Here is a 25,131-nt window from a genome sequence, read left to right as displayed (position 1 = left end):
CTCCACTTTTCAGTCCTATACAGTTCACACCGCAACCTCTTCTCTGTGATGTCCTGATCTGAATACGTTATTAGATGCATTACCGTGTCTGACAGAGTTCTTTACTAGTGCAATGTTCCTATTGTCTCCGATTGTTTTGACATAACACAAATGATTTCCTATGTGCAACTGACAAACACAGGGGGAGTTGTGTTAATCAGCGTTTTATATTTAATCAGCATGTGTTCATATTTGAAAGTTGCACACTACAGTTTTAAACTACAAGAATATATATACATTGCATCTGCACTACTTGTGTACTTCCGCGAGTTTAATAAGGGGCTGTGACTCACACCTCACAATATCATAGGATACGCGATACGTGTTCCACGACACCGTTAATATCACGATACGGCGATTCTGTGACAATCATGTGGCGATACATCACGATATCTTTCTAACTGAAGAAAGCAAAATGTCCGTGAAAAGTTAAAAGTGCAGGATTTCTCTATTTAGTCAAAACATAGAGAACAAAGTGCATAAAGTCTATGTATAGTACATGGACAGCACAGTTCTTAAAGGTGAATTATGTAATAAATCTAAAGCAACTGGCCATAATATCCTCCTAATATGTCACAGAGACTCAGGAATAATGTTCATATAACAAACTGAACTCACCAACAACAACAGTACAGCCAAAATATTTGCATTAAAAAAAATATTTTGCAGACTGCAAATCATGTTTATGTTTTGAAATCATGTTTTGGCATGTGGCGCCACCTACCGCCATCTACCAATCATTGCAGTCAGTAGAGTCTCAGCTGCCGCGCAACCATGGGTTGCCAGTTACGTCAGAAAGCGAAACCTAAAAGACCCCGGTATTTTGAATTTAATGTGTAGCAACCGTTTTTGGCCACATTCTTACATATGGCACCTTTAACATAGCTTTCTCCACCATTATCCCCCTGCAAACGCCCTCTTCTTCAGCCAGGTAACTTCCACCCTAAGTTTCCATCATTCTTTTGAGCAGCGCCACCGTGAGGAGACATCAAGTAGCGACGCCAAGGGAGTGAAACTGGCAGGGACTGTTTACTTTAGGGTGCCTAAAGTTGTTCATTAGAATATTGATATTTTGCCCTGATCGTATCTTTTATCATATTGCATGAGGCCGGTGATATTTTGACCCACCCCTAGTTTAATATCATACTGAAAGCAACAGGTTCAACAACATATTGCTAACCACTCCTCAAAGTCAAAGTTGCTACCTCTGAAGTGATAAGACAGAGGCTTGGTTGTCATTGTGGGGGAGGAAGTTATAGAACTGGCTTTTTAGTTTGCACAGGAGATTTATAAACATGCTGCATGAAGTTCCATGCAACTTTATTCTCCACAGTGGAAGAAAGCTTCCCATTTTGGGCATTTTTCGAGCTTTCCGATTACACCTCTAGTCCAAAATGTTAACTTTGCACACAAGATCTCTAGGAATCTGACAGATTGTCATGAATTCTTACAAAGAAAACCAGTTCTTCCAATGGGATTCTTGGTTTTGTTGAAAAAAGAAAAAAAGTTGAGAAATTCTAATAAACCTGTTCAAGCCCATCAAACTGATGTCTGTCGCCATCCCAGAATAGCAAGGCAAAAACTGTCGTGTGGGTGACAAAAAAGATCTCCTGCCACACTCTGTTTCAGCACCTTCGCCTTCTCTGACATCAACGGTTTGATGAGGTGAGAGATATTTAGTGTGTAGAGAGTAATTTATATTTGTGTGTGGGAGTGGAGTTTGTGTGTTGATGTGAGCATGTGTTATTTGAGAGTGTTAACCCACAGCGAAATCTGTCTTGGGTGTGGACTGACGTGGGTTTCATATGAGCTGCCTCCTGAAGACGGCAGCAGTCATGACACCCTAAATCTCAACCAGCCACCCACTGCATCATTTCCAATCAGCTGACGGCTTAAGCGTCAGTGTCTGCGTGTTCTGCTTCAAAAGTGAGCGAGTGTGTGATGGGATAGTGTGCGGATCCTTGCAGCATGTCACAGCTTTCAGACATGATACTTTTGAGGTGTTATGGCAGTGTCAAGCTAAGGTGTATACTGGGGGCAAGCAGCTGCGCACTGTCAGCAGCACTTCACACCACTTGACATCACCTGTGAACTAAAAATGTGGAGGTCCACGTTTGATTGCTGTGGGTCCCACTGTGAAGTAAACCACGATAATGTCGATGATGTTTCTTAAATCACATTAAAGGGGACATATAAAACCCTATTTCTCCAAATTAAACTAGTTCCCTGGTGTCCTTATGAACATGTCTGTGACATGCTTTGGTCATGAAGAACCACAGCAGTTCAATCCCCTGCCAAAACAGCCCTGTTCAGAACGCTCTGTTTAGCAGTATCTCTTTAGGTCCACCTTAAAAAAAAAAAAAAAAGTAAAACTAAACTTAAGGGACAGGAAAGGACATCAGCCACAGAGGCTACTGAAGCTAACAGCAGTTAGTATTTGGAAAAGTGATCATTTGCAGGCTCTAGCAGGCACATTGCCGTCATATACAACATGTATCCACTGGACAGATAAATCCTCTGAGGCTGGAAGTTTGTGTAGAACTCTGCTGCACTGTGTAGCCAAGAATAGAACTTTTTGCGGACTTCCGGTTTCCGGATACCGTTGCCCTCGTCAGCACTCTCGCATGTTTTACGGACACAGCGGAGCTCCACGAGACAACAATTCCACGAAATTTAGCGCATTGTGACGTCCCAATGAGCGCAGAAGTCAACATTGCGTGTTTTATCTCCTGTAAGACTGAGGCGGACCACAAAAACATGAATGAGTCATCTTTTTTCACCAAATATAAGGATTTAAATTATTCAAAAGTTGATTTTGCATAATATGTCCCCTTTAACTCGGTTATATTCTTGGAAATGACTCTAAATTTACCATAGGTGTGAGTGTGAGAGTGAATGGTTGTTTGTCTCTGTGTATGTCCCTGTGATGGACTGGCTGTCCAGGGTGTGATCCCACATGTGGAGGATGTAGCGGTAGAAAATAGATGGATCGATAGTCTTGGAAATGCAGCAGAGGCTTTGGCCTATGACCTTTGTCTATTTTCTAATTGAATTCATCCAAAAATACATGTTAACATAAAAAAAAGCTGAAATACAAAAAATAATCATAATAAAGAATGGCTGTTCGCAGCAGTATCGTTATTTTTTATTAACTCAAGGTGATGGCGAAAAAATATTCCCCAACAACAGCAAAATAAATGTATAGAAATGCAGCAGAGGTTTCTGCAAACTAAAGAAAAATAAGTTGAATTGCACCATGAATCACTATTAGAAAGAAATAAACAGGAGGAGAAGAGGAAAGAATACATTGAAAAGCTCCTCCACAGATTTCAATTAAAGAGCGACTGTACACAATCCACACTCTGTACAGTATGTACAGTCCACAATGGAGTGTCCTCGGCCTTGTTACTTATAAATGTGGATTAACTGCTCAATAGTTAAGTGTCTTATCCGGCAGAAGAGGGTAAGGGCAGATCGTAGGTGAGGTCAGGACATAGGCAGTGGTCAATAACAGGAAAATAAAGTCGTAAAAATTAGGTCTGAAACAATTACTAAATGATTTGTCAACCATTTCAATAATCGGTTTGAGTTTTTTTTTTTTTTTTCTTCATTATTAAATCAAGTTTACTCATTATCCAGCTTCTTAAAAGTTTTCTGTTTTGATTTTTCTCCAAGTAACAGAGAAATCATTAAAACTGAGTCGTTTTGGTTTGTGGACAAAAAACAACACGTTTGAGAACAACGTCATTTCCAGTTTTGACAAACACTGATCAACAAAAACACTGATCCCAAAACGATCGCTTGATTAAACGAGAGTGTGATCGACATGTTAATTGATCATGAAAATAGTCGTTTTAGTTGCGGCCCTATAGTAAAAAAATTAACATGGAAGGCAAGAAGCCTGGGCAGTGATAGTGTGAAAAGCACAGTTGTGAAGGGGAAACATGCAGTAAGAGCTGATTAGGGGAATGGAAAAGGGTTGAGTGGGTGGGTGGAGAAGAGACAGGGGGTGAAAGATGAAGGCGACTGCAGGACATGTCAGGGTCTGAAATGACAGCAGAATTGGTAATGTGGTAAAACGAAATGAGTGCACAGATGGAATGTGACAGCAATGTACAGTTCATGTAAATTTTTAATTAACAGCGAAGTTCACAGAGTGTAGTGACAGAATGTAGAATACTATATACAGTATATATATATACTCTTACATTTACAGTATGTGTGGTTAAAATATCAGTAATTGTCTCGGCATGTTGTGTTTCATATTACGCATAAATTGAACACGTAGAAGCTTAATATACAATGAAATGAGTGGCATATTGTGCATACTACTGTATAAAGAATAATAGAAAAAAGAGTCATACAAAATACATTATAATACGACATAAGATTATTTACTTCACAAACAAGTCAAAAACACACAGTTTGCCACCACACTTTTTATGTATTCGTATTCTTAAGATGACTGCATAATAGAGTTGCTTTGCCTCTGACATTGTGCTTTGCCACTAGATGGTGCTGCGTAGTGCGACTTGAGAGAGAGCATCTTCTGCTTCAGGGCTGTCTTTGTGTGGATGGGTAAAGCAGCAGCAGCAGCAGCCTCCTGTCTCACTGTTGTTCTTCCCTCTGATTAAATAGAATTATGTCTTTTGATGTATTCCGAGGCGGCTAAGGTGGATGAAGAAAGTGAAACAGTTTTGGTTGAGATTGCTTCTCCCTCAAAACATTCCCACTGCAATACAGAGGCAATCTCTCGGTGCACTGAGGCTGCCCACGTCTCATCTGTGCTGTGTTGCCAGACTACCTCTCATTGTAACGCAAAGAAAAAGAAAAAAAAAAACATGGATGGCCTCCTTTTACAAAACTGCTTTTTCCTCATTGCCTTTGGTCATGAAGAAAGAAAATCATGCAGTGTCGTGATGTGTCCTCTTCTACATCATTTGATTTTGGTTATGATTAGGTTGCTCTCTCGGCTGCCTGCCGTCTCTCCCTCAGAGCCTTTGAGCAGACTTTTTCATGCTCTTTAGCAAAAAGTCAGACAGATGGAGATAACAGTTTAAATGAAGGAGGCTGGGGATGAGGAGAGGAATTGGGAATTAGTCTGATAGGCTGTTCCCAGCAGGGATCCGAGTTCAACGAACTTCAAATAATCAACTTTTCTGGTAGAAAAAATACACTGTCCATTTCCTGACTTTCCCCTCTCTCCTTATTTTGTTATTTAGCAGTTTTATTTTCTCTCTCCCTCGCTCATCAAGAGCTACATTACTTTACCAAGCGTCTCTCTCAGCGATTATGCCTCAATGGGCCCCGCTCACACAGGGTGGACTCCATCCTTCCATGTCTACTCCAGCCATGTTTCCACATCGCCCCACTGCCTTCTGGAGAACAATAGTGAGAAAAGATGGATAATGAACCCCTGGAAACCGTGGAATGGAGAGAAAGTATGTTTGAGGACTGCAATTAGTTTCTCTTCTCAATGCTTTGCTCAGTAATTATGACGCCCCAAAATATTAAGATGATGGCAGCCTTAATTACATGCAGCTCTCACCATGTTATTATTGAATCTCGTTTATGTACTGTATTGACACAGAGGTGTGGTGGAGTACGACACATGCTGTTAGTCGGATATGATAATCATAATTTATGTGGTGAAGTAATCTGTCCAGTACACACTTTCGAGTATTCCTCTTTAAATTAAGAGAACAGAAAAAACACACTACAGTGTGTTATCCTTTAAAGGTCACATAGGTCTGTTGCACATAAATGTTAGGTATGGAGGTCTACTTACATATATTAACTTGTTTTGAACCTCCTCGTTGCTGTAAACGAGCCGATTGAAATCCTCTTTTCTGACGCTGTTCGTCAGCCGCGATGTTTCAGAGTGAACTCTGACCCCCGAAAGACAGAGTCCTGTGATTGGCCAGTACTATTCACCACACCAGCTCTCAGAAGCGTAGCTCCCCCCTCTGGAACGGTGGATGAACTGCTACTCATTATCAAAACATTGTTTTAACAGTGTTTAAAAATAGCTTCTTCACGACTCCCCGCCGCAGTCCCTTTTATGACTTTGACCCAGAGTCAGACCCAGAGTCAGAAGACACTGTCGCTCGTGAAACACCTCCACAACGGACGTTTTTCTTCTTCTGCGGTTCAATGTACGCAACCGGATGTGCCCGGACTAGTGCCCGGAGCAGGACGATCGGCTGTTCAGGAGAACCGTTACGGGATTTTCAGAGATCTCGCTGAGCCCCGAGATTACAATAAACACAGCGTTCTCAGCAATGGCTGAACTGTTTGTTTAGAACCTTCAGGGCTTCATAAACAAGGTAATGACGCAGATATACACCAAAAAAACAGCCTTAATGGGAACTTCCGGTCGAGTTCCGCTTTAAGATAAAAGTTGTCTGCTAGACTAGGGCTCAACTGGTGTGAATACAACATAAAATGTGACAAGCTACTGATTGGCCCAGAGTATCGTCACTGGAGGTGTCATGAGTGTGACGTCAGACACGAATTACGCAGTTGATCTACGCAACTGTAGATCAGTTAAACACATCCAGAAAATCCTGACAACATGTGTTAATCTCCACAAGGAGTCTGGTGCATTAACTACAGCACTGTCGAGAGTCGGCGATCATAGCCGAATCATAACAACCCGTTCTGATGTATTTTAGTTCAGTCACTGTGTCAGAGTATAGAGTTGAGCCGAGTACAGCTGAGTAGTGCTCGAACTGTACAATGGAAAAGCTCCTCTGTCACTAAAAGGGGCTTGTGCATGCCTACTAATACTTACTAATAACTTCAGAGACATTTTAAAATGAGCACATTTTATTTCATTTGTATGCATATTCTTTGTCTGCACAGTTTTAGCCTTGAATCTGCGTTTAAATTATATACTTTGTCCCAGGAGTCATTAAAGGAAAAATCAAGGCCGGTCACATCGTGCCAGTGACGGTCATTAATCAGTGACAGGGTTTCACTCCTCTAATATACAACCACATGTTCCCATGAAAAAGGTCAGCATGGTGAAATATTGTAGAAGGAAATATGTTTGAAAGGGAATATGAGAAAATATGTGCTGTTGGTATTTTTATTAAAATTGTTGTAAATGAAAGAACATTGTTGTAAGGTGGCACTGTAAATGGCAGCAATGTTCCTGGTTCATGGTCCTCTTTAACCTGAGTGCTTGTTGTCCTTGTGTGTGTGTGTGTGTGTGTGTGTGTGTACGTGTGTGTGTGCGTGCTTGTGTCAGGTTAGGTTTAATGGAGACTCTGGTTACATCAGTGTTTCAGTTTTTCCTCCTTCCAACCCTCAAAAGATTAGCAGCAGTATAATGGACAAATGATCATATAATCTGTTTATTTTTCTGTTTATTTTTCCTGCCTGTTTACCCACAGTGCTGAACTCGTGCCCTTCCACGTGCCTCTCACTCATACAAGCCCAAACACACACACACACACACACGTTTATACAAATACTTGTGAAATTATTTGACCTTTTTTAATTGTACCTCTCTCCGCTCCTTGACACAATAATCGTTTTTATAAGTGAATAAAACTGTATCCATCATGCATCCAGTTATCCACTGAGGACACCTTGAACAGTACATGATTTATTCACTTGGGTCACTGACAACTGATGTGATTCAACAACGACTCTCCTAATTGTGTTCTGTCAGCACCAATTTAGTCCTGCCTGTAACTTGATCTGAGACATCTCCGCCTCATCCGTGCATGTCGATCTCTGCCTCTTCTCAACCGTTGCTTGGCATTGCTCGTCGGTTGAGCCATGTAAGACAGTTGCATACGGTTTAATGTGAGAAGATGGGGCTTTTTCTGTCCGCTGTTTTTTTTGCTGACAAGCACGAGCTCATTGCTAATGGAAGGGGACGGTCCAGGGGAAATCAAGGCACTGACTCACATGATGTTGTCCTTTTGCCAGGAAATAATGTCTCAGGAGGCGTGACAGCATTTTTAGTCATCCAAAGCACTGAGGGATGAGCGACTCCTCGCGTGTCGCGGCCTCAGAAAGGATGGAAGCTGAGAAGTCAGATAGATGGACATGACGGTGATGATGAGATGTGAGGAGGAGATAGTTTCCTGCATCCTCATATTGACCTCTGTTATGTTTCTGAGAGACCGTCAAGACATGAATCACGTCCTTGAAACAGTAATTGGCAACTTTCCCGTGTTGATAGCAAACTCGTGTTGCTGAAAAAGGATGCTTTCAGTTTTGTTATGTGCCATGCACTGAAATAGGTTCGCCGTTTGAATAACTCGGCCAGCGTTACAACCAGTAATGAACGTGTCACCCGCATCATATTTTCTTGTGGTGTCACCTTTAACCCTGACTGGGCTTGGTGAGTGGCACAGTCGATTACTTAGCATCTGAGGAAGTGTAACCATTAATGCATGACCTTTAAACGTATTTAATGTTTTGCCCTTTACTAAGCTTTTGTATAGATAAATGCAGACGTACGGCAATTTGGAAGGAAGCCCATTTCATAATGCTATACAAAGCAACATTTCCTCTGAAAGAAACATGATTACATGTCGCTGTATGCATGCTGCACTGCCAACAAAGAATGGTTATGTTTGAGGAAAGTGTGGCAGGTACAGGTTTACAGTATATTCCAGCATTATAGTATAAATAGTTCAGTAACATACCCTATAATGAAAAATGCCAGGGTCCTCATTTTCAATATTTAGGACTGGGGCTGTTATTTTTTTCCCCAAATTATGTTAATATTAGCCATGTCTAGGGGCTGCAACTAACGATTATTTTTGGTGTCGACTGATCTATCGATTATTTTTTCGATTCGTTGACTAATCTTTTTGCTTTATAACACAACATTTATCACAGTTAAATACTTGAAACAAATGATCGAAGCTTAAATATCGAATATACTCCATATCACACAGTTAATAAGTGAAAGAGGTTTACAATTCATTATAAACGCTAGTATTGACAGGGGTTGAAATTAACCCTTTTAACACCATAATAATGGATATATTTATATACTCTCAGGGGCAGATCGAATAATTAAAATTGCACGAAGTAGCGAGGAGTTACAGTAATTTAAAAAAAACATGCGCTGCGGTGTCACCAGTGATCCCTGTGGTTGTAAAAGTATGTCAAAGCAGCTTTCGCCTGTAATTCAACTCTATTCAGTTAATTTAGCGCTCGCTAAGCTAGCTTCTTCCATGATTTTCCGTCTGATAGACGTACGACACATACATATTATGTATCATAGTCTGATGGTTAATTAATAAATGAGCATGTGATTTAAAAATATCTACGAGGTATCAACGTTATTTGTGAAGTCACTTCTCTGTGGTACGTGATGATACAGCGGCTCCGCGGTGTCGGCGTTTAAAGTGTTCGTGAATCGCCGTAGTGCTACCATGGAACGAGCATTTAACGCGTTTCGCTGGTTTATTTTCAGTGAAATGTTCCCAAACTTTGGAAACTTTGGGTCGGAGTTTACGAGACTCTTCGTCTGTTTCCGCCAATATTTGTGCGCTCTTCTTCTTTGCTTCCTTGCGGGATGTAAATAGTGAGCAACACTGCCCCCAGCACTTCCTGTAGCTAGTTCTGGATAGCGCGAGTCTGTGTTTGGTCGTGTTTGTTTACACTGCAGTTGCAGCTGAGCTTGAAGTGGCCGGTGCGTGATTTACAATAACAATAACATGATGCGTTGATGCTTACATTTTATCGTCGTCGTTGTAGCAACTAATCGTTGCAGCCCTAGCCATGTCCTGTTGCACCCAAAATTCTTCCACATGCCACTTTTCGGATGCTTTGGTGTCGTGATCGTAGCTTGCTTTTTCACGGCAAAATAACCACAACATTGCCGTCTTATTTTTCTGAGGGGTCCAACGAAATTGAATGGATCTAAGGTAGAGCTAAAGATCTTTGCCCAGGCTTAATTTCTATCAATTTACACGGGCTCGGGCCAGGCTCGGTCAGGTGATATCTTTCGATTAGCGAGAAAGTAGTGAGAAAGATGTATAACATTACATGTCGACGATTTATCAATTCTCACATCTGAGAAAGGCAAGTAGCATTAAGGGCAACACACTGGGTATTACCAGATGCGAAAGTGGACGCTGAGGAGGCACTGGACACTGGACTTTTTGATGGACTTTCTGAAGTCCGAATTCTGTTGGGGTTGTGCCTTGTTGGGCCTAATTTTTTAAACCCGGTAACAGCTCTAATCTAAGGCTTACGGTAATTACTTCAAACGGTGTAATGCGCTTCCAGGCTTTTGAACTCAAATTATTTTTTAAGGTTCAAATTTACCTTTCCTTGCCAAGTTCAAACAGCTATCCGAATTTTCGATAAAAAAACTGATAGCCACTACTACTTTATAGACCAACTTGATTCTGAATCCTTGACTCAAGTCCTTCAGCATGAATACAGTACATACAGTTGACTAATGTGTTGTTATAGTTGTTAAGAATCTTACGCAGTACTAGTCAGATAAGCTTTTATGAGCTGTGGTATCTAACACATGTCACTTTCTAACTTATTTGTCTGTCTCTGATGTCATTGCCAGAGGATTTAGAATAAACATTAAGTGGTGCAGAAAGCAGTGACATTGGTAGCGGCTGGGTTTATAAAAGGTGTTGGTTTAAAGCTTCTCCTCTGTGCCACAGAGACTCTTGTTTGGATTTTAATTGGCTCACTGACAGGTGCATGCCATATAGATTGTTGTGTGTTTTTCCTGTGACTTCCCTTAAGTGGCTGGTTGAACGTGGTTGTGTGGGGATTGTGTGTGTTTGTGTTTGCAGTTGTTTTGTTCTGTCCTCTGCATTCTTTAATGATGTTTGTAGAGTGAAAAGCGTCTTGTGCGGCTGTCCACAATCTCATTAAAATGCCCAATAACACCATTCGTGAAACTTACAAACCCCTCTTTTGATTTTTTGTTTCCTTGACGACTTGCGTTTCATGACATGAACACAAAGTGCCCCACAGCCACTGTGCTCTTTCTTCAAGAAATCAGAATTATATTTTTTTTGTTTGGTTCTGATTTGAAATGTCATACAAATGTTAATGAAATGTTAATCAAGCATCTTAAGCACAGTAATGTCATCAGGATTGAGATGTGATATATTTAGCTGATTTTTGGTCTATTGTTGAGGTCATTGTTCCCTGGAGGCCTCTTTTCTCGCAACTAGAAGAGAAGTTGAGGGGAAGGAAGCTACATGCCACAGAGACAATATTTCGCCTGCCTAATTAAAATGAATGTCAGCTCTCCCCCCACTGAGATGTGCATCAATCTCCCCCTACGATAAGCCCAGAGTGAGTCTTACCCTGTCAGTGCCTGCCAGCAGTGCCATCCTTCTCCAGACGAATGCATTGCCCTGGCAGCTGTAGGGAGGCAGTGGCAATGATGTTTGCACATCTAATGGTTGCCATGTGGATGACCACCTCAGACTGAGGCCCTATTTCAGTGTAAAAGAGCTGCAGCTCAGAGTTGAATAGTTTTGAAGCCCAGGCAGCTATGGGAGCCTTTGTCTCAGTTGTCCATTGTTCAAATATCACAAACCACAATACAAAAAAATAACATATTTATGATCTAGGTGCCAAAAATAAATGCACAGAGGAAAACAATGATCAATTTCTGTCTGAGTGTTGATGCTTTTTCTTTCATGCAAAAGAACTCGACTAAAACATGTGTATTTGTTCTCCTGCCTTTGCCCAAAGTCATCAGTCCTTTTTGCCCTCCAGCATCCACTTTAATTCAGTAAAACAATTGAACAGATTTCATTTCAAAGCTGAAGCGATGCATAAACTTTAACTTTAGGCCATAATGTTACACTATATATTTCTTCATGTCCTTTTTTCTAACAACGTGTTACTTATTTCTTTGAAAAAATACGTGCCAGACATGGCGGAGTATCTTGATGCTACTTCCTCTATTGGCAAAATGTCAAAATATGCACACCGGAAAATACCTGCATTTTGACAGAGCTTTGACATAAAATTATCTCATGCAGTGAAGATGAAAATATCATCACAAGATTAATATGACAATGTAAGGAAGATGAAGTTTTATCTTGACATATTCTTCTGACATTTTTATGGACATTTATGGAAAAGTTGTTGCTGTACAAGTCTGATGTGCATCTAATTTATTTTTAAATCCTCAATTTGCTGGTTTCTTCAACGTTTATTCAGGTGCACAAGTCTTATTTTTTTTAGTGTCTTGACATTTATTGCGATAATTATCCATTTATTTATTGTGATAACTTTTTTGACCATTATTTCACAGCCCTTTATTTATCACCCATGCTGGAGTGACTGTAAAAGGCAATAAAGAAGAAGATGAAGAAGGGGACGCTGGATAAATGATGACCAAAGTTAAGATTTTTTTCATCGCACAAAATATGTTTTGTAGTGAAATGAACATGAAGGTGATCATGATAAGGAGGGCTTTTTATGTATCAATGACCGTTGCTTTGTAAGGTACAGCTCAGACTGACGGGAATGCCATTAACTTTGTGGGTATTTGCTAATAGCCAGAAGTACTGGGCTGAATGAAACTTTGACCTTATAATGGCTCTAGAGAAAATGTTAAGCGGTCCACAAAGTTATTACAATTCACCCTGAGTGGAGCAGATATCTGCATGCAATTTCATGGCCTTTTACTGTGTAACTAAAATGTCAAGTGGCTGAAGGCACAAGAGGAAAAAGCAAAAGGGTCACCAAAGAAATGACATTCACTTGGGTCTTTAAACCTTTGTGATTTTTTTTTTCTTTTATCAGTTATTGGTAGTCTCTGTCAGTCGTTGTTAAGATATTCCCATATGGACCAAAGTGGCAGGCAGACCAAGAGACATTTTTAAAAACCTCTTTCACTCTGAAATTAGCAGGTGTACCTCGGATTCTTATCGCTGAGTGAGGCTGCTCTAAAACTGCTTTATGACTATTAGCATCATTTCTATTACCAGTGGTGCTTTTCTTCTCCCCTACTTCACCTGTGCATGAATCGTGATGTTTGGAAGCAAAACAAGTTGGGGGGGAAGAAAAAAAAGCAACCCCAGAGCAGTAGTCCACAGTGATGATGTTACAGTGGTTACCATTTTTCATCTAGACATCATTAATAATGTTGTTGAGCTCTGTCCCAAGTATTATTAAGTAAGGATCGACTCAAGTCAGTTTTATTCATACAGCCCAACATTACAAACACCATTTGCCTCGAAGGGCTTTACAGCCTGTACAGCAAGTGACAACCCCCGTCCTTAGGCGCTCTGTTCTGAGACCCTCTGTCCTTAGACCCTCTGCTCTGAGACCCTCTGTTCTTAGATCCTCTGTCCTTAGACCCTCACATCAAGTGTGGGAAAAACTCCACAAAAACCCTTGTACATGGTAACATTTGATAAACCTCAGGAAGAGCCACAGAGGAGGGATCCTTCTCCCAGGACGGACAGTGGGTGTCACTTTACAAACATTAATGCTCAGCGCCATAATTACGGCTTTTGTGACAGCTGGAACTATTGATTTGTGTCATAGCATGGCAAAAATAGAGTGGGTGATGAAGAAATCAGCGTGGTCTCTTAGATCTTACGTCACCACTGATGCCAGTCAAAGCTGAAGACAATAAAACCCTTGTGTGCATGCCAATTTAAACACACTGGGAAAAATGTGTAAAACATAATTACTCCAATGGTTAGTGTAACTAATGTAGGTTTAAAACATGTTTACATTGTTTTCCAGTACAAGACCATTCTAAAAAAGCAACACACATCCTGAATTACAGCACACATTATATGTTAATTACATATGCAGTTTAATCATCATCAGCAAGCACCATTTTTTTTCTGGTGCATCAACTCCAAATATAAAAATTTGCACATTTGCAGTAAATTGGCCTGAACGATGAAAATGTCTTTAATTAACATATTTTAATTTAATGACAGCATCTAAGTTTTGCTGTCATTGAAGACCAGATCTGAAACTGGGCACACTTCTTTCAAAGTCTCATTTGGCCTGAGTGAGCTGGTTAGAGCTCAGCAGCCTGCTGGGCTCATTTAGACTACTTGTGCAGGTAGATGAAAATGTGGAGTGTTTTACTGCTCTTAAGTTAATGATCTCTGTGCATGTTCCCTCACTTCCTCCAGGGCTTCTCATCGTGGGGCATAAGTAGCAGGAGCTGTGGGCTGGTGCTTGTCACAGGGTCTTAGCTGAAATAATGACACGAACAGCCCAACAGACTGCAGTCATAGTAATAACTGTCAGACTTCGTCTCCCATCAGTGCTCACATCCTCCTAATTTAGGATTAATTTCTGCTGTACTCCAGAAAGCCCTGAGTTGTTCAATGTCTTGACATTTTCTTTCAAAACTATGTCCGTTCTAACTGCTTTATTTCAACTGCTCAATAACTGTGCTATTTTATATTTGGACCTATGTTTTTTTTTCCACTTTTATGTATAAGTAGACACTTCTCAAACTTTTTTGCCTGTCTAGTGAGTGGTAGCGAGTAGGACTGGTTGTGTGTCTGCTTCCAGTTCCAGTTCCTCATGTCTGTTGAGGAATACAGTTTCAGCCCTTTGATGTGCAAAACTCTCCATCTGTCACCTTTTGATAATTTCTGCCTCTTTCCCTCCCCCTCCTCTCCTCAGTGTTCGCCCCAAAACTTTGATGGTTACTTTTGTAGCTCCAGGTTACAGACGGGGGATCTTTGTTTCCATGCTGTTGTATGTTTGAAACAGACTTCTTAGGGGCCCGAGCACCAACTGCTGCAAAGGCCCTGTTGTATCTGTTTAGATTATTCTTTTTTTCATCATCATCACCATCTTTTTCTTTTCTTTTGAGGGCCTTGCCATGCATGAAAACTCACCAAACTTGATGTCCACGTCAGTTCGGAAAATTGCGATATGATTGATCGAGCAGTTTGTTTGCAGTGTGTACACAATTTATGAGTAGCACGGTACGACCAACAGCGTTGTTGCAACGCTACCACTGCAATGGTACCACTGCAACTGTGGTTAAACAGAATTCGAGATACAAGAGTCAAGGCTTATAAATGGGCTATATAATCATGCAGCTTACCTGCTTGATGCATCAGGTGAATAGTTCATTACATGCCCTCACAGTACACATCGTCTAATCGGAGGTGTCTTTATACAGCAGCAGTGTGCGCCTTTTTTAGCGCTGTCAGATGTGTGGCTCAAATTGTAACATGTTCATATAGTGAACACTGGTATATCACCACCCAGAGACTGCAATTTTCTCACAATTCTGACCAATCTCAAAACTGTTTACAAGTGTTGAGGTCATGTCAAGTCTAGACTGGGGTTAGAGTTAGAGAATGAATCGAATTGAGGTTAAGTGCAGCAGTGTAACATGTTACTCCCTGAATTGCAACAAAATATAGGTATGAAAATGATCCTAATTTTGTAGGAATTAGACGTAAGACATTTAGAATAAACTGGCATTCTTTTGGTCCATTTTTTTTTTTTTATCTAAAAACAGTGATGAGTAAATAAAACACACAGTTTCACTCATACATCACAATACATACATGCTGTACACTACAGTACATCAATCATACTAGTAAATAGTAAATACATTCTCAGACACACACACACACATTGCACATTGTGTGTTCCCACTAGCCACGCAGCAGACTTTCACCCAGACAGGCAGCAGCCTCACCCTGCTTTAATCTGTAGGTGTTACAGCAGCAACCAAACCATGGTACTGGTCAAAAAAGTATCTTTGTAGGAATACCCCGTTCTTTTTTGAGCCAATTGCTCTACGATTATAACGTGCACAGCCAGTCATTGCGCCGACCAATGGCAACAAGGAAGTACGCCTACAGTAACAAACTTTACAGCTTTCAGTGTACTCTACATTTGCTATACTCTGATATAACAAGTTATTGACGGCCTCTCTCTATGGCCATTGCAGTGAGGGTCCGTTATTTTATATATTATTTGTCTGCATCATTATCTTTTACACGGCCTGAACAAGGTGATATACGTTCTTCTAATCAGACCTGTTTTGTCAGTTTGATTTCACAATTTATGTGTGTAGTGGCATCTCCTCTTATTGTTTTCTCCTCAACTATATGAAAAGTTTCTTGCTTCCTTGTTGTTGCCTCAGGTCAATGTTTATACTTTTTTCTCCCTATAATGCGTTACTGAAACAAATGCCACTGAGTTAAATGTATTGTCTCTTATTTTAAATATTATCCTTAACATCCAAAACGGCACAATAATCACACTTTGCTGAAACTAGCCATTGATCGTTCTGCCTATAGTCTGACATAATGACTTGTGACTGGAAGCAGCTTTTCCTTCAAACGACAAAATTCCTTGTTTAATTTAAATGTTTCTCGCCTGGAACAGTGCAAGTGAAGTCATACTTCCACTGTGATATAATATCATTGATTTGATGTCTTGCCGTTGTCACCAGCAGGCTTTGCAATGGATTAAGACTCCCTGAGTTACTATGGTGACCAGAGTGAGTCGATGTGTCTGACCCTCTCGGCGACCGTCTTCTTGCTGGAAGCCTTTAACACATGCATATATCAGCGAACCACCTCCTACGGTTGTTTTTTTTTTTTTTCTTCTTACCACAATGTCATCAAACCTCCTACACCCTTGTGGTGATGTAACATAAATCTCACTGTCATATATTCAAGGGAACCACATATTATAGTTCTTCAGCTCATATGTTGCCTCCAACTGTTGTGCACTGTTTATCCTTCCAAACCCATTGTTTCACAGCCTAAGCTGTCAGCTCTTTATTCACTTCATTTGTACATCACACCATTTCAAAAAAGAAATTTTCTAAAAAAACGATGCTATAGTCCTGATATTGACTCATGTCCATAACATCTTTGTGTCTCAAAATAATTCTTATTTTTGCTGTGCTTTCTTTTTAATCCCAATGTTCACTGATCACTAATGGCAGAATTCAAAGTTTTTAGAATTTACTTTGAGAGATCCTCCCTTTTGCCCCTTAATAAATCATTAATGGTTTCATTTTTAATAATACATCATCATGTTACATCTTTCTTTCTTTTTTCTTTTAAACATTTTTAATTATGTTACATGTTTTTTTTTTTCGAAAAAATATTGATTGTGATGAAACGTGGATAAGTCTCGGTGGATTTGTGTCTCACAGCCGCTTTCTTCTCCTTCTCATCCAGTTCAGTGCAGTTTTGAGTATTCTCAGTCAGTTCCTCCTGACTGGAAGACTGAAAGTGTGCGATAAGCATTGAGTGTTGGACAGATAAAAGCTTTTTCCAAGGCTGTTGGCATCCCTGTAGAAATGGCCTCTGACTGGTCCCTTGACTGTCTCACAGCTCAGTCGCTATTTCTGAAACTGAATCTTTCCTTCAACTGAATATTTTTTAATATATAAAAAGTAAGTGTCGGGTCATGTGCTAGAAGACAGTCATTTTTTGCTCTGTCCAATGATTGCTTCAAATAAAGAAAATGAATTCAAATAGAATAAAAGTTGGGATATTAGATTCATTGGCTCACAGTTTTTACTGACCACTCCTCCGTGCCATAAAATGATTTCACTGTAGTTGGATCGTTTTTACAAAATCATCACTTTGAAAATAGACTTGTTTGATTTAATGTATCATATAAAGCATCTTATTAATTAAGCCCCATGAGATGGAAAACAGGCAATGCCTCAAAGAGGTGAGGGTGGTGGGGGGTGTCTTTCTGTTTTATGACTGCCATATATATGTGAATTTATAGCTCATAGGAATCACTGTTAATGTCTGTGCTACTTGGGTATGAAATTATAGTCTTGAAACAAACTCCCTCTTGAGAGGAATGGAATATTGATCTGCAACTGGGGGCAGCTTGAAATGTTTGAAGCTTTGCAGAGGTCTTTCTTCTCAGATGTACATAACAGTTGTTTAATGGTAGGATTTGGTTCCCAGCAGGGCACTGTGTATGTTTAGCTTAAATTGGGGTGAATTCTTTTTTCTTTTTTTTTTACAAACAAGACCAAAGCTTGAAGACAATGATTGGCTCCGAATACTGACAAAGGAAAGAACAATCGTGCAACTTAACAATACAGTATTTGTGGTTTTATTTCTGTTTGGCTGCTGTAAAACTAAAGGCTGACCATAGAAACAGAAGTTAGTCTTGCAACGTGGAAGACTACTGGCATTTACATATACAGTTATATATAGGGGCAGTTTTCTATTAGCCATGGTTTTCTGAATATCTTTATTAAAGCTGAATATTATGCTAAATCAACTTTTTTAATAATGTAAATCCTTATATTTGGATATATATGTTTTTGTAGTCCTCCTTATTCTAAGTATGTGAGATAAAACACGCAATGTTGACTTCCACACTCATTGGGACGTCACAATGCGCTAAATTCTTGGAATTGTTGTCTCGCGGAGCTCCGCTTTGTCTTTAAAACACAAGAGTGCTGGCGAGGACAGTGGTATCTGAAAACCGGAAGTTTGCTAAGTCTGCGAAAAGTTCTATTCTTGGCTCCACAGTGCAGCACAGAGTTCTACACAAACTTACAGCCTCAGAGGATTTATCTGTCCAGTGGATACATGTTATATATGACTGCAATGTGCCTGTTAGAGCCTGCAAATGATCACTTTTCCAAATGCTAACTGCGAATAGCACCCAGTAGCCTCTGTGTCCTGTCCCTTAAGTTTTGTTTAACTTTTTTTTTAAGGTGGACCAAAAGAGATACTACTAAACTGAGCATTCTGAACAGGGCTGTTTTGGCTGGTTGATTGAACTGCTGTGGTGCTTCGTCCTTGTCTGTGACTGGCTTTCGACAAAAGCCTGTCACAGACATGTTCATTAGGACACCAAGGGAACTCGTTCAACTTGGAGAAATAGGGTATGTCCCCTTTAAGGTATCTCAACACTTGACCTTGGACTTAGCGGGTTACGTAACTGGAAGGCAAAGTCATTTTGCATAATGCATGATAATTTTGCATTTTGAAAATGATTATTGTGGAATGAGTATTTTATCCCAAGACAGAAAGAATAAAACGAAAGTGAAGTAAATTATACTTAAAAATCTCGGTCATTCAGCATAACAATACATTATATCTGTACACGACGACCAAACAGAAATAATAAAATGTTACGTACTGCAGAATAAAATGCCAGCAGTTGCGCTTGGTGCTACATGTTTCGTGTTTTGAACAACCATCTTTCCCTTCCCTTCACCAAGTGAATCCAACCCACATTCATTGCACAGCTCAAAATAAAACATTTTTTTTGACACCAAACCTTAAACATCTGAGTGACAGATCAGAACACACAGCCCTATGAATGCAGGATATTTGGATTTTGTCATTTTTAAAGGCAGTGGCAGACCTGTTTATTGTTAGTGCTCTCACTCTTCCTAGCTGTCCTCCTTTCTCTTTTTCTAGCTCTTTGCCAACTCCTGGTGGAGGACTTTAACTTTGTTTTTATCAGGTGCCTGCAGATAGCTCATAGTTTCTGTTTCCAGTGTCCTGTCCAGCATCACTGTTGTCCTCCCTTCTGTTGTTATATGTGTTGTCATATGCAACTTCAATTTTCATTCTCCTGGGGAGCGACGAGTGCAGCACCGACAGTGAACTGCTGTACATCACCGTAAGCTGTCCATCTGTGGGCATATACTGAAGGGCTGTGGTGGCTGAGGCGAGAGTAAATGTATCACGGAACTATAATCCTCATGGAGCTTACTGGAAATCTGTTTTTGTCCACAGAATGTTTGATGTTATTTAGTATGATGAATTTATTTTTTTTATTTCTTCTGGGATTTGCCTTCGGATTCTGAGGACAGTGACAACTCCAACCTAGTCTGGAGTCTCAAGTCTGGTCTGAATCTGGGGGAAACAAACGCCACTTCTCATGGCTGACAGTGTTACTGCTGCTGTTTCACTCCTAGACAGACCATAAAACACAGTACTGCCTCAATCTGTATCACTCTTTCCTGCATTTGGTTCAGTCTCAATAGCTATTGGTCTCAGTCACATGTTCCCACTGAATCATTTATCTTTATAAATCATTGTGATCATAATGATTATATAAGTATTATTATCATCCACTTTGATGATCATATGCTACAATTTCATTTTTGGAATAGCTTGAATTTCTGAGGTCATGATGATATAACGACATACTGATGGCACAATCTGCAAAATATTACTGCAGGCAGTTTTTGTTTGTTTCAGTATCATGCTATGTGCACTGCATGACATTTAGAATAAAGAGACTCATACAGTACATGAATATGACCTATAGTATTGGATTATGGTATTACATGTTAAAAAAAAAAGTGTGCTCAGGGGAATTGTAAGCATGGAGTAAATTATTATAGGCACCACTTTATCTTGAGACAATGTGGACTAGCAGGCTCCTGTGTATTCTTTACTGTCCCAACCATATGATTGATTACAATCGTCGGAGGCTGACCAGCTTATTAATCGATTCAGCAAAACCTGTGGGTCCCCTGTGGATGATTTAAAGCAAAGGGGTTTTTAAGTGCTCCTGGGATGGCTGAAGTTGAAGCACAGTGGACCTGATAGTAAATCATGTTCAAACACCACACACCTGCTTCTAAACTGAATGTGTGACCTAGTATTTAGGCCCTTTTATGTTATGACTGCACACAGAAATGTTACCTGTGCTAATGTGCAACCTCACTGCAGCACCATAGTTTAAAGCTTTATTTCATGTTGTTTCGTGTAACTTAACAAATTAGTTCAAATGAAGAAATGTAATAAATCATTAAAGTCATACACAAGGGGCTTTACAGTCTGTTCAGTGAGTGACACCCTCTTTCCTTAGACCTTATTTCCTTCGACCTTCTGTCTTTAGACCCTCTGAACCTTAGACCTTCTGACCTTAGACCCTCTGAACATTAGACCTTCTGACCTTAGACCCTCTGTCTTTAGACCCTCTGAACATTAGACCTTCTGACCTTAGACCCTCTGTCTTAAGACCCTCTGAACATTAGACCTTCTGACCTTAGACCCTCTGAACCTTAGACCCTCTTTCCTTAGACCCTCTATCCTTAGACCCTCACAAAAACCCTTGTACAGGGGATAAATGGGAGAAACTTCTAGAAAAGCCACAGGACAGACAGACTTGCAGTAGGTTTCACATGTACAAAAAACGAGTTCAGCAGATTACAAACAAAACAATAACGGTAACATCACTTGGTATTAATATGAATATCTTCAAAGAGCAGAAGTTACTAATCAACTGTCTCATGGTCATTTGTTATGAGGCTGCAAACTGTTGCTCTCATTAGAATCCTGGCGCCAACAGTGTTTCCAGATAATGATATGGAAAATATAATTACCTTAATGAAAAATGAACCATTTCTATTATATACTGTTTGCATGTAAAATCACGTTCACTAAAAAACCCAAATCCACCAGCATCCACACAACATTTGTCTGATACAAGACCTGGAGTGTGACGCTGATCCTTCACATAATACTATGGGAAAAAAATAACACACACTGATGCTGCCTTTTGAGGTGCTGATGGCTGAGAAACAAGACCAAAAACGGAGTCAGACACAATAAAGTCATCAGATGGAAATATAGCAGAAGAAGTACAATATCTGCTGCATTATCCACAGAAACTTGAGAATAACAGTAAGTATCAGAAAACACGTCTTAGTTAATTGGCAGTCAAATAAATAGAATCAATCAATAATGCATTCTCAGATTTATATATTTTTGTAAATATATAATATATATGCAAAAGCCTGTAATTATTTCAATAGCACCCTTTAGGATTCACACTGAGAGTGACATAACATGCAGACGAAAGTGTTTTTGTTGTATTGCTGTCATTTTATTTTGTGTTATAATAATCATTGTGATAGATTAAAGGCTTGAATCTGACAAGAGAAGAGTTATATGTCGCATCAAGCCTGATGGTCTTCACATGAGTCATGCAGTGATTAAAACACAGGTTGTTTCCATTCATGTAAGCATAATAATAATGCCAGCGTCTGAATGTGCTCTATACTTGTCTTCTTTCATTTGTCACACAGCTGTCTGCCACCTCCTCATCCAGAGCAGCCTTCTTACAGTGCCTCCGCTGGGGGATTTTTTGCCCCTTCCAGTCGCCCACTGACTGGAAGGGGGAAGAGATACAGCTTGTTTTGCAAGGAGGGGCGAAGCCAAACCCTTTCGGGGTCATGGTCTACAGCACAGAGACGTCTGCCAAGACTCAAGGCCTCGTGCCACTCTCAGCTTCAGGCACAGCTCAGGTAACACAAAGAATTCAATGAAAGGTGTTTTTTTTTTCCCTCGGCGGCTTCCCTGATGACTAAATGCTTTCACATTTTCTGAATTATTTTTAAAGATAACATGGCAATATGTGAGTCTTTATCACATCTTTTTAGCTGGCTGCATTAAAAGCCCCTTATACATTACCTGTAGGGTCATGGACAAATTAAATTAAGTTATTTGAAACTGTATTACAGTTTGCATCACGCTGTCAGACAAGTAATTGTTTGCAAGTCACATCTATTTAGTGACTGTATTTAAAAAAAAAATTAAAGGGTGCAATATTCGTCATCTTGTGATGACTTATCTGTTCACACCTTAGCTGTGAATTTTCACACTCCTCAGATAGTTGGAAATAACGGCCTGTCACTGCTACGTCTCTGTCTTGTGTTTGCTATCTTATCAAATACAATTGTGTTCTTGTGTCCAGAACATTAACCTTTCAGCCTCTGACTGTGTTTGTTTTTTTCTGAAATGTTTGACAGCCTGTCTCGGAGGCGAAAGATACGCTAACTTTTCGGCTGTTGTCGAGTCTGGAAAGGAAGACGTCCAGCCCGAAGGCGTCTCTGAGGACAAAGCAGGAGCATGTGTCTCATGAGAGGAGATCACCTTTATCACCCTCACAAGGTAAATTACGATAGTAGCATGAGTGGATGGTGTATAGGGGAGATTTGGGCGACGCCCTACCAACTCGGAGGAGAAAGAGAATTTTTTTTTTTCCTAACCAATTCCAAAGATCCTTAGTACTAATATTCGGAACCATCAAATTCAAGTCATGTTTTAAATGGTCCCGCCTCTTTTGGGGTGATTTGATTAACGTGGAGAATCACCCCAGCATTCCATCCCATTGACTCTCATGCGAAAACTTTTATTTTTTCTGAAAAATTACTCTCCAATGCATTTTCAATGACGATCTTGGGGCTCACCCAAACGTACTTGCGACATATATGTAAACTGAGCTCTTTTTTTAAAAAATACACGGAGGATTGTGCTCGTTTAATCGGTCCCAGCACAAACTGATAAGTACACGTAGTTTGACCAGTGCCATAGAGTTCACCCTTTCATACTTGTTAGCTGTTTATGGCTCATAACAGCGGACAGCAGTCATTTGAGGCGACATTCGTTGGCTTGTTTGCTAACATTGTTGATGTTTGTATCGCTCAGGGTTTAACTGCAGGTTAAACTTCACGCAAATCAGACAATCAGACTGTTTTGTGTAAGATAGTATTGTTCTAAGATGCATTTAGCAACACATCTAAAGATCCAATTCTGCACTTTCCTTTACACTTAATTAATAATGTGACTGCACTATCTTGTCATATGTTTGTTGTAGGTATCTGGTAAAGGTTGTTAAAGCTCTTGATCATTGGTCAGTTAATAAATACCTGACTTGATATGCTGCCCCTGTCTTTATGTGGTTGCTGGACACATGTAAATAAGTTTGGTTTATGAAGTTGCCATCCAGTGGACACAATAATCTCTGTTAATCATCTTACACCAAATTGATTCTGTCTTGCTTTATGCACCTATTGAAAGGGGCACCTTAATCATTATCAGAAAAAAAATTCCGCCTCTGGATAGTAGTATGGAGAGTTCTCCTCTAAGAAAGAGAGACTCACTGTGAGAGACTCACTGTTCATCATCATTATCATCATCATCGTCATCATCATCATCATTTTAATCATCCAAACGGTGTTTGTTAACTGTCTGCAACAATAGTTTTATTGTGTATGGGATCAGACACTTTTGTGGGTGTGGCAACACCCAGCAGTAATCAGCCACGGTTCAAAGCAATGAGCATTAAACTAACCTGTCCTTTGCATATAATACAGCACCCGCCTCTGTAGTGTTATCTCAGTGGCACCACCTGCTCCCTGTATGATTAGCACACTCCTTGATTTGGGTCTAAGGGGAATAATGGGATAAACTTGAATGCAAATAGCGCTTTTCCACTCTGCAGTTCTAGCACAACTTGGCTTTTTTTTTGCTTTTCCATCAGTGATAGTACCTGGTACCTGGTGTTTTTTTTAGTGCCTGCTCTCACAAGGTTCCAAGCAAGCCAAGCTGAGACGATAATAAAATGTGAGGTCAACAGACCGCCGTCAGAGCATGTCGTCACTGGAAGAGTCAAGAATGCAACGTTTGACACACGAATCAAACCAAACAATGCCTAACTGTAGATCAGTTAAAAAGAGCCAGCGATCGTGAGCCGAATCACAACCCGTTCAGTGGTATTTCAGTTTAGGGACTGTGTCAGATGTAGTCTTTGCTCCAGTCATGCAGCAAGTACTGTGAATAAAACTTTTTCATGAACTGATTCTAATGATTCAGTTACACCGAAAACAACTGCTTTACAAGTCACCAGTTTGAGTCAAAGGACGTCGCAGCGGTTTCGTGCAGCCGTGTTATAACAACCCCGCCCACATTGAGGAGTTATGATAGTAATGGAAAACGAAGTGCCTGATACTAAACCGGGTAGTGTAGAGCCGAGTCGTGCTAGAACTGTATAGTGGAAAAGTTCCAATAGTGTTACGAGTAGACTTTCGTTGTCCATTATATTGCATATCCTCATGCGAATCTGCTCTATGGAAGAACCTTTGGCCTGAAAATGACATGTTTAACATTTACATTGGATTGTAAATAAAACATGTTTTAAAAGTACAGGTAATTAATGTTTTTCAATTAATAGATCTATAGATCTAGTAAAACTATACAACTTTTTTCACAATTACTGTTAGTCTGACTGCTTTTTTGATTGTTCTTTTTTGTTTTTAGCAATACCACAGAATTTCTGGAGCACAGTAATTCATTTGCTGAATTCTGTCTTATTAACTAG

General features: G+C 40.0%; 1 protein-coding gene across 1 annotated transcript in view; it reads left to right on the top strand.

The window, feature by feature from the left end:
* Positions 1-25,131, top strand: part of nphp4 (nephronophthisis 4) — a gene marked incomplete at both ends in the record, with an annotated part of 153,099 nt that overhangs the window by 55,909 nt on the left and 72,059 nt on the right. The window contains 2 exons of the mRNA XM_083895597.1: positions 22,058-22,276; positions 22,781-22,922. Coding sequence (XP_083751723.1) covers positions 22,058-22,276; positions 22,781-22,922 — 361 coding nt within the window. The remainder of the gene's footprint in view (positions 1-22,057; positions 22,277-22,780; positions 22,923-25,131) is intronic.

The sequence above is a fragment of the Microchirus variegatus genome (genome assembly GCF_963457635.1).
Source record: "Microchirus variegatus genome assembly, chromosome: 9".
Lineage (NCBI taxonomy): Eukaryota > Metazoa > Chordata > Actinopteri > Pleuronectiformes > Soleidae > Microchirus > Microchirus variegatus.
This window is presented reverse-complemented; position numbering and strand designations above follow the sequence as displayed.